At 36.2% G+C, this 13,979-nt stretch overlaps 1 protein-coding gene across 4 annotated transcripts in view; it reads left to right on the top strand.

Moving 5' to 3' along the window:
• ARHGAP21 (Rho GTPase activating protein 21) overlaps positions 1 to 13,979 on the top strand; it is a 128,732-nt gene that overhangs the window by 44,756 nt on the left and 69,997 nt on the right. For all 4 annotated transcript variants that reach the window (XM_058532582.1, XM_058532579.1, XM_058532580.1 and 1 more), the window contains exons 3-4: positions 6,975 to 7,154; positions 9,547 to 9,571. In XM_058532582.1, coding sequence (XP_058388565.1) covers positions 6,975 to 7,154; positions 9,547 to 9,571 — 205 coding nt within the window. The remainder of the gene's footprint in view (positions 1 to 6,974; positions 7,155 to 9,546; positions 9,572 to 13,979) is intronic.

The raw sequence follows: 13,979 nt of genomic DNA, 5'->3' as shown, positions 1-13,979 counted from the left end.
ACTGAAAACCAGAATGAATTTTTGGGAAAATATATGTAGATACCTCTAAATATTCAACATCAAAGTAGTTCCAGTTATTATCAATCTGAATTGGCCAAAAAAAAAAAGCAGAAATCTTTAGAAAGAGACTCCCCAAACAGAAGCTGCAAGTCAGGAGTTGCAGGCTGTACTTAGCATATAAAAAAAAAATTTATTCGAGAGAGTCTTTTAACTCACTTGGAATTTAAACAAACAAACAAAAAAACCCTTTAATTAAAAACATCAGATTTCCATGTGTTGAAAAATTTTACAGAGAAATACCCCATCAAAGAAACCCAATATGTGAGGAATAATTTGCTATAAGGTTAATTCTCTGTGGCATTCAGACTATGGAGAAAGTGGTTTAAAGATAAGCAATATCTAAATGTTTAAAACCATATTATTATTCCTTCTCTGCTCATGGCATAGAGTGGAAAGAGTAGGCTAGCGCTATTGCTTACTAGCTGTTTGCTTTTGACAAATTACTCAACCACTGTGAGCCCATTTCTCCATTAGATTTGTGATGTATAGAAAAATCTAGTAAAAGATTTTATGGATATTCAAGATTTTGTTTTTCCCTTCAGACAAAACTATAATTTATACACTATTCTCCTAAGTATTTTAAAAGTGCCATTGTAATACATTTTTGAGCTAAGCCTTTACGTATTGGTAACCCCTGTGATTTTTTTAAAACAAATTTTTAAATAGTGCTTCCTGTGTGTGATGTCTTGTTTTAAACAGTTTACAAACTTTAACTCATTTAATCTTCATAAGAAGCATATTTAGTAGGCACTATTATTGTTATCCTCATATTAAAGATGAGGCACCAAGGCACAGATGTGCTAAGGAACTTGCCCAAAGCCCACAGCTGGTGAATCAAAGACCTAGGCCCAGGTAGTCTGGCTCCAGAGGCCTTGTTCCTCCCCCGTCATGCGTCATGCTGTCTCCCCAAGTGATGAAAGAAAAGACATGAAGTCTGACGGCAGTCGTTAACTGTGATAGTTCAACAATTCAACTATATAAAAGAAAACAAAACCCTACAGACACACACATTCAAATCCTGTGTTGTGTTTTCTCAGCAGGTGACATTTTTAAAAGGTGTTGCATCACCATGAAAAAATCTGGCCTTAAAAGAAGGAAGAAAATCTTTCTCTAAGCAACTGGTACAACTATGTTATCAGTGATAAGATAAAGAAAAGAACAAAATATTTTCAAAGAATCCATAAGAGGAGGGCTCATAATCTTAGGTATATGATGGAATCAATACTAGAATCTTTAAGATGAACACAATATAATGCTTTCTCATGCTTTCTCATGAGTGATTCCTGGAGTATATTAGGAAGCTATCCTCGTTCTACTTAAAGTACAAATAATTAGAAAAGACAGCTTAGGGGTTGTGTATTATTGTGTATTCTTTCATAACTCTCTCTTGTTTACTTTCATGGCAGCCCTGTATCGTTCACCTCTGGCTAACATGTAGACTTTGTACTTTTTACCTAGGCAAGTTTTTTTTTTAGTATCTTTATTGAAGTATAATTTCCATGCCATAAAATTCACCCATTGTAAGTGTACATTTCAGTGGTTTGTAGTAAATTTATTCAGTTACGAAACTTTCATCACAATCTACTTTTAGAACATTTCCATTATCCCTAAAAGTTTCCTTGTGCCAGTTTGCATTCCCTTCTGTGAGCTTTTCATTTCCTTTATTGTTACATGATTAGTGTTTTCCCCTTATATTTTCTCTCACTCCTCTTTTGGGTTGCTTTGTCTAGTTGTTATATCTAGTTTTTATGGAGTTAGTTTTTATCCTTTATTTTGGTTTCTTTTAACCTTGAGTTATTATTCAATCAAGTGACCTTGTTATGAAGTCTTTTCGGGGAATCAAATGACAGGTCTTAGTCCACAGGAATTTAACTGCTATTATTCCAGTCGCTTCTTGGCGTCTCACACTCTGGTGCTGTTGGTACATGACTCGGAGCTCATGGTGGGGAGATGAGACGTGGGGAGAGGGAGACATGTTAGGGGTCTTCTCAAGTGGAGGAATCTGGGCCTCCTGTATCCTTCACTGTGTGCCTGCGGTTTGCCCTTGTTAGAAAATCCAAAAGATCAAAAGGCTCTGTGGGTAAGTAGGAGAAGGAGTGAGGAAGGCACATATGTATATTTCTTTTCATCTTCTCTTCTATGTAGAAAGAAGTATAACCCTCCCCCTCTTTCCTGTAGGGAAAAGATAGCAGACTAGAGAGGATTCACTGTGGTGTTCCTGGGAGGGTGGAATAATTGAGACAACTGAGCCATGATAGGTTGCATTCAAAAACCTTAATTAGTTTGCAGGGAGGAAAAAAGAAATTGCTTACTCTTTACTCCATCTTCTCCATTTTTATAAAGAACTTGGTAGAACAAGACGTAGCAGGCTCAGTTCGGAAATTTCAAGCGTGAAACCATGATCCAAGAGAGTTATCTATGTGATTCAAAGGGAAAGGAAAGAAAACTTGAATATATTTGGGACCTATGAGGCCAAATCATAATAATACACTAGAAATAAATTTAATACATGTAAAGTTTTTGAAGTGTTAAAATTACAGTCCTACAGAAAGATGAAATTTAAAAATATAATAAATTAGATCAAAGAGCTATTGGAGGGAAGAATTTATGCAGACTACAGAATAGAGGAGATGATGAAAAATAGTGTGACATAGGAGCAATATTCTAGTCTCAGACTCAGGAAACCATGATTTTAATTCTTGCCCTGATGCTGGCCAGCAATAATCTTGAACAAATCACTTAACTAATCAGGGCCTCAATTTCCTCATGTGTAATATGAAAGGGTTCACTTAAGTTTTAGAGATTCTTTTGTGACTTAAAATTATATAATGAGATGGCAATTAAGCACATGAAAAGATGTTCATCAATAGCCATTAGGGAAATGCAAATTATAATTTCAATAAGTATCACTACACACCTATCACAATTTCTAAAATAATGACAATACCAAATGCTGTCAGGGATGTAGAGAAATTGGGCCACTCATACATTGCTGGTGGGAATGTAAAATTGTACAACCACTCTGGAAAACAGTTTGACAGTTTCTTGCAAAACTAAACATGCAATTATCATATGACCCAGCGATTGTGCTCTTGGACATTTATCCCAGAGAAATGGAAATTATGTTCACACAAAAACCTGTACATGAATGTTCATAATACATTTATTCATGATAGCCAAAAACTGGAAACAACCCAGATGCCTTTTAAACAAGCTGTGGTATGTCCATACCGTGGAATGCTACTCAGCAATAAAAAGGAATGAACTATTGATACCTGGAACACTTTGGATGAATCTCCAGAGAATTATGCTGAGTGAAAATCCCAAAACTTTACAAACAATATGATTCCATTTATGTAACATTCTTGAAATGACAAAATGATAGAAACATGGAACAGATCAGTGTTGCCTAGGGTTAGGGACTAGGTGAGGGGCAGAGAAAGAGAGTGGGTGTGGTTGTGAAAGGGCAGCAGGAGAGATCCTTGTGGTGATGGATCCTTGTGGTGATGGTGTATAGACTTATATACCACAAGTCTGTATCTTGACGGTGGTGAATACACAAACGTGATAAAACTTCATAGAACTAAACACACACACACACACACACACACACAAGCATAAGTAAAAACTGTACTCTGAATAAGATGGATAGATTGTATCTATGTCAGTTACTTGGTTGTGATGCTGTACTATAGTTTCCCAAAATGTTACCTTTGAGGGAAACTGCACAAAGGTTACATGGACCCCTCTGTGTTATTTCTTTCAAACGCATGTGAATCTATAATTATCTTAAAATAAGCTTAATTTAAAAAACTAACTAAACTATGCATATTTTATTCACACTTGTATCCCCACTGTTTGGAACAGTGTTTGGTTCATAGTAGATGCTCAATAAATACTTATTTACCAAATGAATGGTAAATAAAAGAGAGAGAGAACTTGCATACATGTATAAAATGATTCTCTCATTTGGATCACAAAAGGAGTATTCAGTCACTACTTAATACTTAACTAAACTATTTGGGTAATTAAGCTAGAATAGTAACCTCTAATCCTACAAACTCTACCTAATCATATGATCACTTTTGCAGTCACTCAAAATTCAGCTTGATTCTCCCATGTTGATGTTTGGTGTTATCCTTCCCACCTCGCAAAATCTCCAAATCTAGAAGGGGGGATAAACTAAAATGCATTTATGATAAATTAGTTTTGAAGGTACACAGTCTCTATAGATGGCTTCAGAGTCTTGATTATTGGAGCTTTATAGTAAGTCTTGAAGTCTTGTAGTGTAAGTACTCCAATTTCGTTCTTTTTCAAATTTATTTTGGATACTTAGGTCCTTTTCATTTTAAATTGAACTTTAGAAACAGCTTATCAATTTCTACACAAGAAAATCTCCTGGATTTTGGTTGGGATTTCATTGAATCTATAGATCAATTTGGGGAGAGTTGACACTGTAACAATACTGAGTCTTCTGAACCGTGAACACGGTATGTCTCTTCATTTATTTAAATATTCTTTAAATCTCTCTGTAATGTTTTGGAGTTATAGTTTACAGGACTTGCAAATATTTTGTCAGATTTATCCCTAAGTACTTCACATTTTAAATGGTATTTTTTAAGATTTTCATTTTCTAATTACCTACTGTTAATATGTAGAAATACTGTTGATTTTTGTATGTTGCGTATTACTTTCATTCACATTCCATTGACTGAACTCAGTCACAGCTGCCCCTACTGCGAGTTTGGCTGGGGAATGTTAACTGTCTAGCTGTCTTTCCAAACAGGAAAGAAAATGAAATTGATGAATGGCTGACCAGTAACAGTCCAAATATTGACTATGTGATGAAAATGTTCAGGCTTTAGAAGTCTCTTAAATTTATTTTCTTTGAAGTATAATAAATTTTTATCAAGCAAAGATTGCTTTCAGGAGCATTTTTAAGTTTGAACACCTTCATATGAAGCAAATAATTATGGAAGAATAGATAAGACTCTCACTAGTGGAATGTAATAAAAAATATAATAGAATCAAGCATATTCAAGTATTTGCCATTTGACAAAGGTGACATTTCAAAACTGCTGAGATGAGTTTGGAGTTGTAATTTAACACAAAATCCTTGCAGCAGCGCAGACATGTTAAGTCTGAGATGCCTATTAGATTGGGGAGATGTCTAGGCTAGAGATAAAACTGGGAAAATCACCAAAAGACAGGGTAGAGCTAGAAAGGTCCATGGATTGAGTTCTAGTTATTCCTAGATTCAGAAGCTTAGCAGGTGAAGAAGTAGCAAAGGAGACTGAGAAGAAGTAGCCCGTCAGGAGGAAAAATCAATGTGGGAAGTCAAGTGGAGAAAATTTTTCAAGAATGAAGTGATCCCTGTGCCAAGTGACAGGTCACATAAGACAAGAACTGAGAATTGACCGCTTGGTTTAGCAAGGTGGAAGCCATTGGTGACCTTGACAAGAGCAGTTTCAGAGAATTATAGAGACAAGACTGATTTAAGGGAATTCAAGAGAAAATGGGAGAAATAATTGGAGAGAGCAGCTATAGACAACTTTCAAGAAGTTTTGCTGTAAAGATAGGCAGAAAAACGAGGTGGTAGCTGGAATGGGCTGTGTGGTAAGAGAGGATTTTTGTTGTTGTTTTAAGATTAAAGACCTTACGAAATGTGTGTATTCTGATGGGAATGATATAGTAAAGAGAAAATAGATGGTGCAAAAGAGGAGAGAATTGCTGGAACCATATCTTTGAACAATAAGAGGGAATGGGATCCAGTACACAAAGGGTGAGGCCTTAGAAAAATGGACACTTCAGCCATTGTAACAGGAGGGAAGACAGGAGAACATGGGTACAGTTGCAGGTAGGTGGGTAGATGTCGAAGGTGGTTAAGTTCTCATCTTACTGCTTGTGTTTTCTCGGTGTAATAGAAAGCAGGGTCATGAGCTACAAGTGAGGATGGGGGAGAAGGGATGAAATAGTCATCTAGGAGGAATGGACTGGAGAGAAGTGTGTTGTCATTAACAGACAACACTGAAGGCTCTCTTGAGGCTAGTGGTCATGAACTTGGGGTGAAAACAGGCAGCTTAGTTTTGGTTTTCTCCACCCGTGTTCGGCTGCATAGGCGCAGGCCCAGAGCAGGCAATGTTGATTTATCCTGGGTTAAGTTTTGTCAGGTGACTTTGAGGAAGTGAGAGAAAGGCAAAGGAGTGAATTACAGCTGCATTAAGAGGGAAGTGAGGGCGTGGAGTGGTGAGGGACAGGGAAGAGGTGGTAGGGTCAGCCCAAGATTGAAGAATTGTGATGGTTGGGGTATGAGGGAATGAAGAGTGGGATCCTTGATTTGAGATTGCAGAGGGTTTTCAGTCATGACCAGCTAAAAGCTAAGAGTGGAGGAGAGGAGATCAAAGAACTAGAAGGCCAGGATATTGGAAGGATTATTATCTATGTGAATACTGAACTTGTGCTCGGAACCTGAAGGCCTTATGTTATTTTCTAATATCCTCTGTTGCTGTTGGACTATCTAATAACAGTTTTAGTGTCCCTGCTTGATAAGAGTTTCATGTCTGTTCTTTCATAGTTTCTATTTCTTAGTTCCTTAGTGCTGTACAAGATTGTGTTGGTGTGATCTTTTAGTCTTTCTACTGCATTTCAAATTTTAGCCATTATATTTCTAATTTCTAAGAGTTCTTTCTCACTTCTGATTAACTTTCCATAGCATCTCTTTCTAGAAAAAAATTTAGTTTTTGATGATCTGCGTGATTTGTTGTAATATATATAGTTCATGTATCAAAATATGGTTCTCCTTCTCCGTTAAGTTCATATCTGGCCTCAGGTATTATATTTTTCCATATAATTTTTTCCAAGTGAGGAAGCATGTCGTGTTATGTAGTTAATTTTTAAATATCTTTTCATTTTAGGTATCAAAAAGTAAAGATGGAAAAGAACAAAGTGAAACTGTATCACCGTCCGAAGATGAAGCATTCTCCTGGCCAGGTCCCAAGACAGTTTTGTTGAAAAGAACATCCCAAGGCTTTGGTTTCACATTAAGGCATTTTATTGTTTATCCCCCGGAGTCTGCAATTCAAATTTCATATAAGGTGAGAGAAATAATTAAAGTAACTTGAAGAAAACGCAAGGCAATTCCTATCTCCTTGTCTTCCTCTCTCTATCCCTTCCTGCCTTCTTTCTATCTTAAAAGAATTAAGTGTTATGTTTGTATTTTTATTATATACGTTTAGATATTATTCTACCTTTTAGAACAAAAACTTGAGTCCTCTCTGAATGGTCGTACTGATTATAAACTCCAAATCTATTCTACTAGGACTTCTAATTCCAACTTCATTCTACTTTTTTAATGTGTAGCTGTTTTTCTACTGTCTAGAAAGGTGGTGAGTTTTCTGGGCAGAGTATACAGAGGAAATAGTTCATTAAAATATTCTGACAGTTACAAAAAGTTAATGGAATTATAATAATACTCAGCTTTCAGATATGTAATATGATGGCAAGTCAGACTCAAAACACAGCTTCTCACCAGAGTGAATTACATTAATGTGCTTCAGTAACATGATCTAATAAGAGGCATCATGGAATAATTTTAGTGGCAGCTGACACACTGAGTACTTGTTCTGTGTTCCTTACTATTCTTTATGAGCCTTATCTCACTTGATTATTAGCCCCATATAACAGATATGGAAACTGATCTGAGTCACATAATGAGTAAGCAGTGGATCTAGGGTTTGAACTGGGCCAACATGAATGCCCGTGGCCAAGCCACTTAACTTCTTTTGGCTTTTAGATTTCCATTTTAATTCAAGGGAATTAAACTAAAAAATCCTTTCTAATTCTAAATTTCTATGAATCTAAGGTTGTATTTTAAAACATAGTGCCAGTTGCTTCTGGAAACCTCACTCTTTTTATTATATCTTCAGTAAAATGTCTTATAGGATAAACTTTTTAAAATACTGAATAGTTTTTAAGAATTATGAATAACTGCTACTTTTGGAATGAAAATTTACCAGTTGGGGTTTCCTGAAATGTCTGTAAAACTGTGGAACTGGATTCCCTAAGAATCCATTTTATCTTAAAATGTCTAAAATAGTGCTACCTGTGAATTAGGTCACATATGAGAGCACTTGATCATTTGAGTCCCTTCCTTTAATTACTTACTGACTGAATTTTTTTTTCTTCCTTATTTTTATTTTGTTTTGAATAAGAGATTTAGGTCATGGTAAACATAGGTAGTACAATTTTTAAAAAATAATTTTACCAATTATAGGTTAATAATGTATTATTATTATTGGAAAATGTAGAAATTTTAATAGCGCAGTGTGATTGTCAACAGCATAGTCACTGGAGTCAAAGAGCCTGGGTTTGAGTCCCACCTCTGCCCCTTGTTAGCTCTGCGACCCTGAGTAAGTCACCCAACAGAAAATAACAGCACCTTCCTCACAGGGTGTTGGGTTGATTAAATGATATAATACGTATAGAACACTTAGTACAGGAATTGGCACACAGTAATTGCTCAGTAAACTTTAGCTATTAACGCTATTATTTAACACAGATGTTCTTGCAAATAAGTCTCAGTCTTGTAAATTTTACATGGAAAATGTATATTGAAATCTTCTCCTTTTCAATTATGAAATAATGTCCATACACTTCAAAGGAGTTTTAAAAAAATTTAATATAGTGTAGCTTTTAGAAAATGTGCAGTTAATACAACAGTGTCTTTATTATGTCACTTAGCTGGCAACCTTAGCAGTCTCAGAACAGAGCTCATAACCAGAAAAAAAATATATTTGGGCAGCCAAAATAAAGGTCAAAAGTTATATAATACATTGTCAGCCCTTTACTAAATATCTGTTTTTCTTTCTACAGTACGTTGTAACTTTCATCTGATAGGGGCTCAATAAATATTTGAATAAATGTATTTTTATACAAGTTTTTCAAAGTTGCTTTTCTAATGTCCCAGCTAGAGGTAGATAACATGGCAGCAAGACAACCTGGTAGCAATGAAAGCTTCCAAATAGATAAACAAACAAACCTCAAAATTGGGTACAAGAAATGAGATGTATAGCAATTTGGAACCAATTTATATAAAGACAGTGCCGGGTCGTGCAATAGCCACTAAAGGCACATTTTATTAAAGTATAGTACAGTAAGTGATGACTGGCCGGGCCCTGTCTCCCAGGTTCTCGGTTCATCTATCCAGCTGCCTGCTTTTGACAACTCCTCTTGGATTTCTCTGTTACACATCTCACTCAGTGTGTCAGAAATGCAACTCCCAAGGTCCTCCCCCAAAGCTGTGTTCACCCATGGCCTTCTCATCTCTGTTTACGCAAGCTCCATCCTTCTGGCAAAAGGCACTGCTAATGAGACCGTAATTGGCACATTTCGGGGAGGGCACTTTGAATTGAATTGAGCCTTGCTGTGATTACACCAGGTTTTATAACTAAGTATTCATATACGGATATATATTTTTTTATTTTGTAGGATGAAGAAAATGGCAATAGAGGAGGTATGCTATCAACTTTTAATTTTTCTCCGAATGTTTTTCTACTCATGTCTTTCTGTTCTTTAAGTAATATTAAATGAGATGATATAGCTTTTGGAGTCCAAATATATAACAAATCTTAGATGTCAGAGTCATAGAAATTAAATAGTTTTACTGTAGACTTCCAGGTTTTATGAATGTCTCATCACGATGTGAACACATGATAATTTCATTGTTAATTGTATATTAGTGTGTATGTGGGGGAATGTGTCATATGATTCTGAGGAAAGTAATTCTGAGATTTATTCAATTAGTAATCTTTTAAATCTAGTAATTCTTTTAGATAAGGAATGCTTATATTTTACCTACTAGATTTATTGACTCAAATATTGAAAAGTAAATTATTTTGGTTCTTCTTATAGTTAATCTTACTCTTGATTTAAATACTATATTTAATAAGTTTGAAAGGAGAATCAGGCTGGGGATAGGGTTATTTCGTAATAGCTCCCACTTATTTTTGGTTTAATTTTATATGATCTTTAATGAGTTAAAATGTACACATAATGGGCCAGCCCCATGGCTTGGCAGTTGAGTGCGCGCGCTCTGCTGCTGGCGGCCCGGGTTCAGATCCCGGGTGCGCACTGACGCACCGCCTCTCTGGCCATGCTGAGGCCGCGTCCCACATACAGCAACTAGAAGGATGTGCAGCTGTGACATGCAACTGTCTACTGGGGCTTTGGGGGAAAAATAAATAAATAAAATTATAAAAAAAAATGTACACATAATAAAAAGCACCCATTTTAAAAACTTTTATTTTTAGATAATTTATATTTAGACTTTTAAAACATTGGAGAATTTCCATATATCCTTCATTCAACTTTCCCTAATGTCTAAAAACTTATATAACCACGGTACAGTTAAGAAAAGTAAGAAATTAGCATTGGCACAATACCGTTATCTAAACTACAGACTTAATTTGGATTTTACCAGTTTTTCTGCTAGTGTCCTTTTTCTGTTGCAGGACTCCACATTGCATCCAGTTGTCATGTCCCTTTAGTCTCCTCTAGTCTATGACAGTGCCTCAGTCTTTCCTTGTATCTCATGGTCTGGATACTTTTGAAGAGCACTGGTCGGTGATTTTATAGAATGTCCTTCAGTTTAGGTTTGTCTGACGTTTTCTCATCGTTAGTTTGATGGGCTATAAATTTGCTGTTGAGCTTTTCTAGTGGCCAAGGAAAAAATGAAAATATGATTAGTTAGTGATTCACATTATCCATAAGAAAACAACATCCTGTTTGCACTAAAGTCTGAGACAAATTTCTCCTTTGTTCCCTTGTAGGGGAAAACAAAGAGTAATAGAGTAGATAATATCCTTAATGTCATTCCTTCATATGGCTATTTTTTAACAGATCCCTGAATGTAGGCTGATTTCAAAACCCCAAGGTCCAGCCCTGGCCCAGCTGGGCCCCGGGGCTGACACACATAAGAAACAGCCAGCGCCACCTGCGCCTCACCCCCCAACCCCCGCCCCGGCCAAAAAAAAACCAACCCAAGGTCCAATTCAGTTTAAAGGGCTTCTCAACTGGGGGACAGATTTGCTCCTCAGGGGACACATGGCAATAGCTGTAGACATTTTTGGTTGTCACAATTGGGGAAGGGGAGTGTGCTAATGGCATCTAGCAGGTAGAGGCCAGAGATGCTGCTAAACATCCCACAATGCACAGGACAGCCCCCACAGCAAAGGGTTATCTGGGCCAAAATGTTAATAGTGCCAACATTGAGAAACCCTGGACTACATGATGCACACCAAACAGTGTGGTCCAACTGTGCGGGTCCCGAGGGTCTGGCTTAATCCAATGACGATATTCAGACCACTTAGAAGAAAGGATATTGAAGACTACATATCCCATGATCTTATGATTATTGTTATCCCTTACAACTGAGTTTTGATCTGAATTGAGTTACTGCTATAGTTTGAGGTTAAATTACCTGGCTGTTGTACTGGTATTGCATACCGTTGATGAAGGAATAATCATAAGTAAGAAAACATTATATGTTAAGAAAGTATAGAAGATAAAGAAGCAGCAAAGGATGTAAATAATTGAAATGTAATAAAAAGTTTACATCGGGAGTCTAACATTGAAAGAGGAAAAAAATTATAAGCTAGGTTAACAAAAAATTAAATCAATAATTTAAAAAAACTAATAGAGGAATTAAAATAACCACATCAAAACTAAGGCTTTAAAATAAGAGAAATACAAATTCAAGCACCTTACCTCCTGTGAATCAAGCTTCATCAGAGTAAGATGTTTATAAAATCCAGAACACCTGTACTTTTTCTTCCTAAGAAGAATATGAAAAGGTATGAGAGTACCTAAAGAAATTTTTTAATATACTTGGAAGGAGAACTGCTTAATTTTTTTTTTCTTTTTTTACTGAGGAAGATTAGCTCTGAGCTAACATGTGTGCCAGTCTTCCTCTACTTTGTATGTGGGTTGCCACCACAGCATGGCTGATGAGTGGTGTAGGTCCGTGCCCAGGATCTGAACCCGTGAACTAGAGCCACCGAAGCAGAATGCACTGAACTTAACCACTATGCCATGAGGCTGGCCCCTTTCTTTTTTGAGGGTGGGAGAAGTTAGCATATGATTAAGGACTTAATCTATCAGCATCAAAATATAGGTTATTATCCTATTTAATCCTGACTATAACGCTGTGAGATGTGAGACAATATTCCCATTTTGTAGATGAGGAAACTGAGGCTGAGAAATGTAAAATAGCTTGCCCAGGATCACACAGCTCAGTGACAGAGCTGGACTTCCAAATCAGGTGTGTCTATCCCTGAAGTCCATCTTTTAACTCTGCTATGTCACTTCTGTTGACTTATTTTTGTCTTCCTCTTCATTTCTCTAATTTTGTTTTAAAAATAATTCTGTCTTTTAAAAAATAGTTTGACTTATGTAGCGTCAAGAATTAGTAGATAAATATAGGGTATATTTAGTGTGCTATGAAATTAACTCTGTGAAATTTCTCTGCATTGAGAATGTCAAAAACAAGGAAACTTATTCCATTTTTTGTGAACATTTAAGGACAAATAATTCACATAAAACTCAGAGGTATCCCAAGTTTAGAGGCCCTGACTGAACATCTTATAGGAGCAGCTATCACTTTTTTTTTTATTAAAAATATTTTTGTTTTTTTTAATGAGAAAGATTAGCCCTGAGCTAACATCGGTTGCCAATCCTCCTCTTTTTTCTGAGGAAGATTGGCCCTGAGCTAACATCTGTGCCCATCTTCCTCTATTTTGTATGTGGGACACCACCACAGCATGGTTTGGTAAGTGGTGCATAGGTCCACGCCCGGGATATGAACCTAGGAACCCTGGGCGGTGGAAGTTGAGCTTGAGAACTTAACCACTACACCACCAGGCTGGCCCCCCACAACCATCACTTTGCTACTCAATTCTGAATATCTGGCTAGCAGGGGACCTGGGAGTTTGAATGAGTTTGAGGTACTAGTTCTCTGCCTGCCTTTGCCTCCCAGGGCGAGGTTTGAGCTTGTCATCCTAATTGGTAGTGGGGGTCACAGGCTAGTCCACAGAGGCCTAGTCAGCTTAAGTATAGTACTCATAATACCATTTCAACCAACTGATCAACCCTCAGAACATATTCTATGTGAAAAAATTTCTTCTGACTTCTCAACAATTATTTATAGACCGGTTTTTAGAATGCAACCTATTTAGAGACAGACTGCATATAATTTATTATTTTAATTCAACTGAATGTTATCATTTTTATTTTATAATCTCATTTCCTTTTAAAACTTATTTTCAAGCGTATAGTGATTATGAAATCTTTTTATGCGAATTTTGTTTTAATGAAATAGAATCCCAGCCTCCAGTGTAATGATCCGAGTCAAAGCCTAGAATCACTGGAGAGAAAATCATTGCCAGCATTTTATTCAGACTCCTAAGAGATCCTGTTCTAATGCCAAAATTCTGTGAAACAGTTGAAAGGTTTTGTTTTGGTGTTCTTTCCTTTAGGCAATTCAGTGGAATCTCTTTTGCCACTTAATTGCCTGATTATTCTCCTCGCCCAACTTTTCCATTCTGTTATGTTTCTTATATCCTATATATGTGAACTCGCTTGTGTTTTAAAAATTATTTTTCTTTCTTGTTGGTTAGTTTTCTGTACTATGATACAAATAATATTTACAAGAAAAAGGCCATTAAAGTAGAAAAATATTTTTTGGTGATCATAGTTGCTTATGGATAATTGCTATCTTGCTGATGTCCTGTTGTCCCTTAAGTCTCTGGAGAAAATATTCGTAAATAATCAAAATAAGAATAAGTGAAGTCTTGTAATTACTATTATTTCTTTTTTGCTTATTCTGTGAGTAAAAATTCTATCTCAGTTTAGTTGTAGGGTCATTT

Source organism: Diceros bicornis, chromosome 36 (assembly GCF_020826845.1).
Source record: "Diceros bicornis minor isolate mBicDic1 chromosome 36, mDicBic1.mat.cur, whole genome shotgun sequence".
NCBI classification, from domain to species: Eukaryota; Metazoa; Chordata; class Mammalia; order Perissodactyla; family Rhinocerotidae; genus Diceros; species Diceros bicornis.
Note: the sequence above shows the minus strand (reverse complement) of the source record. Positions and strands in the feature narration are given on the sequence as shown.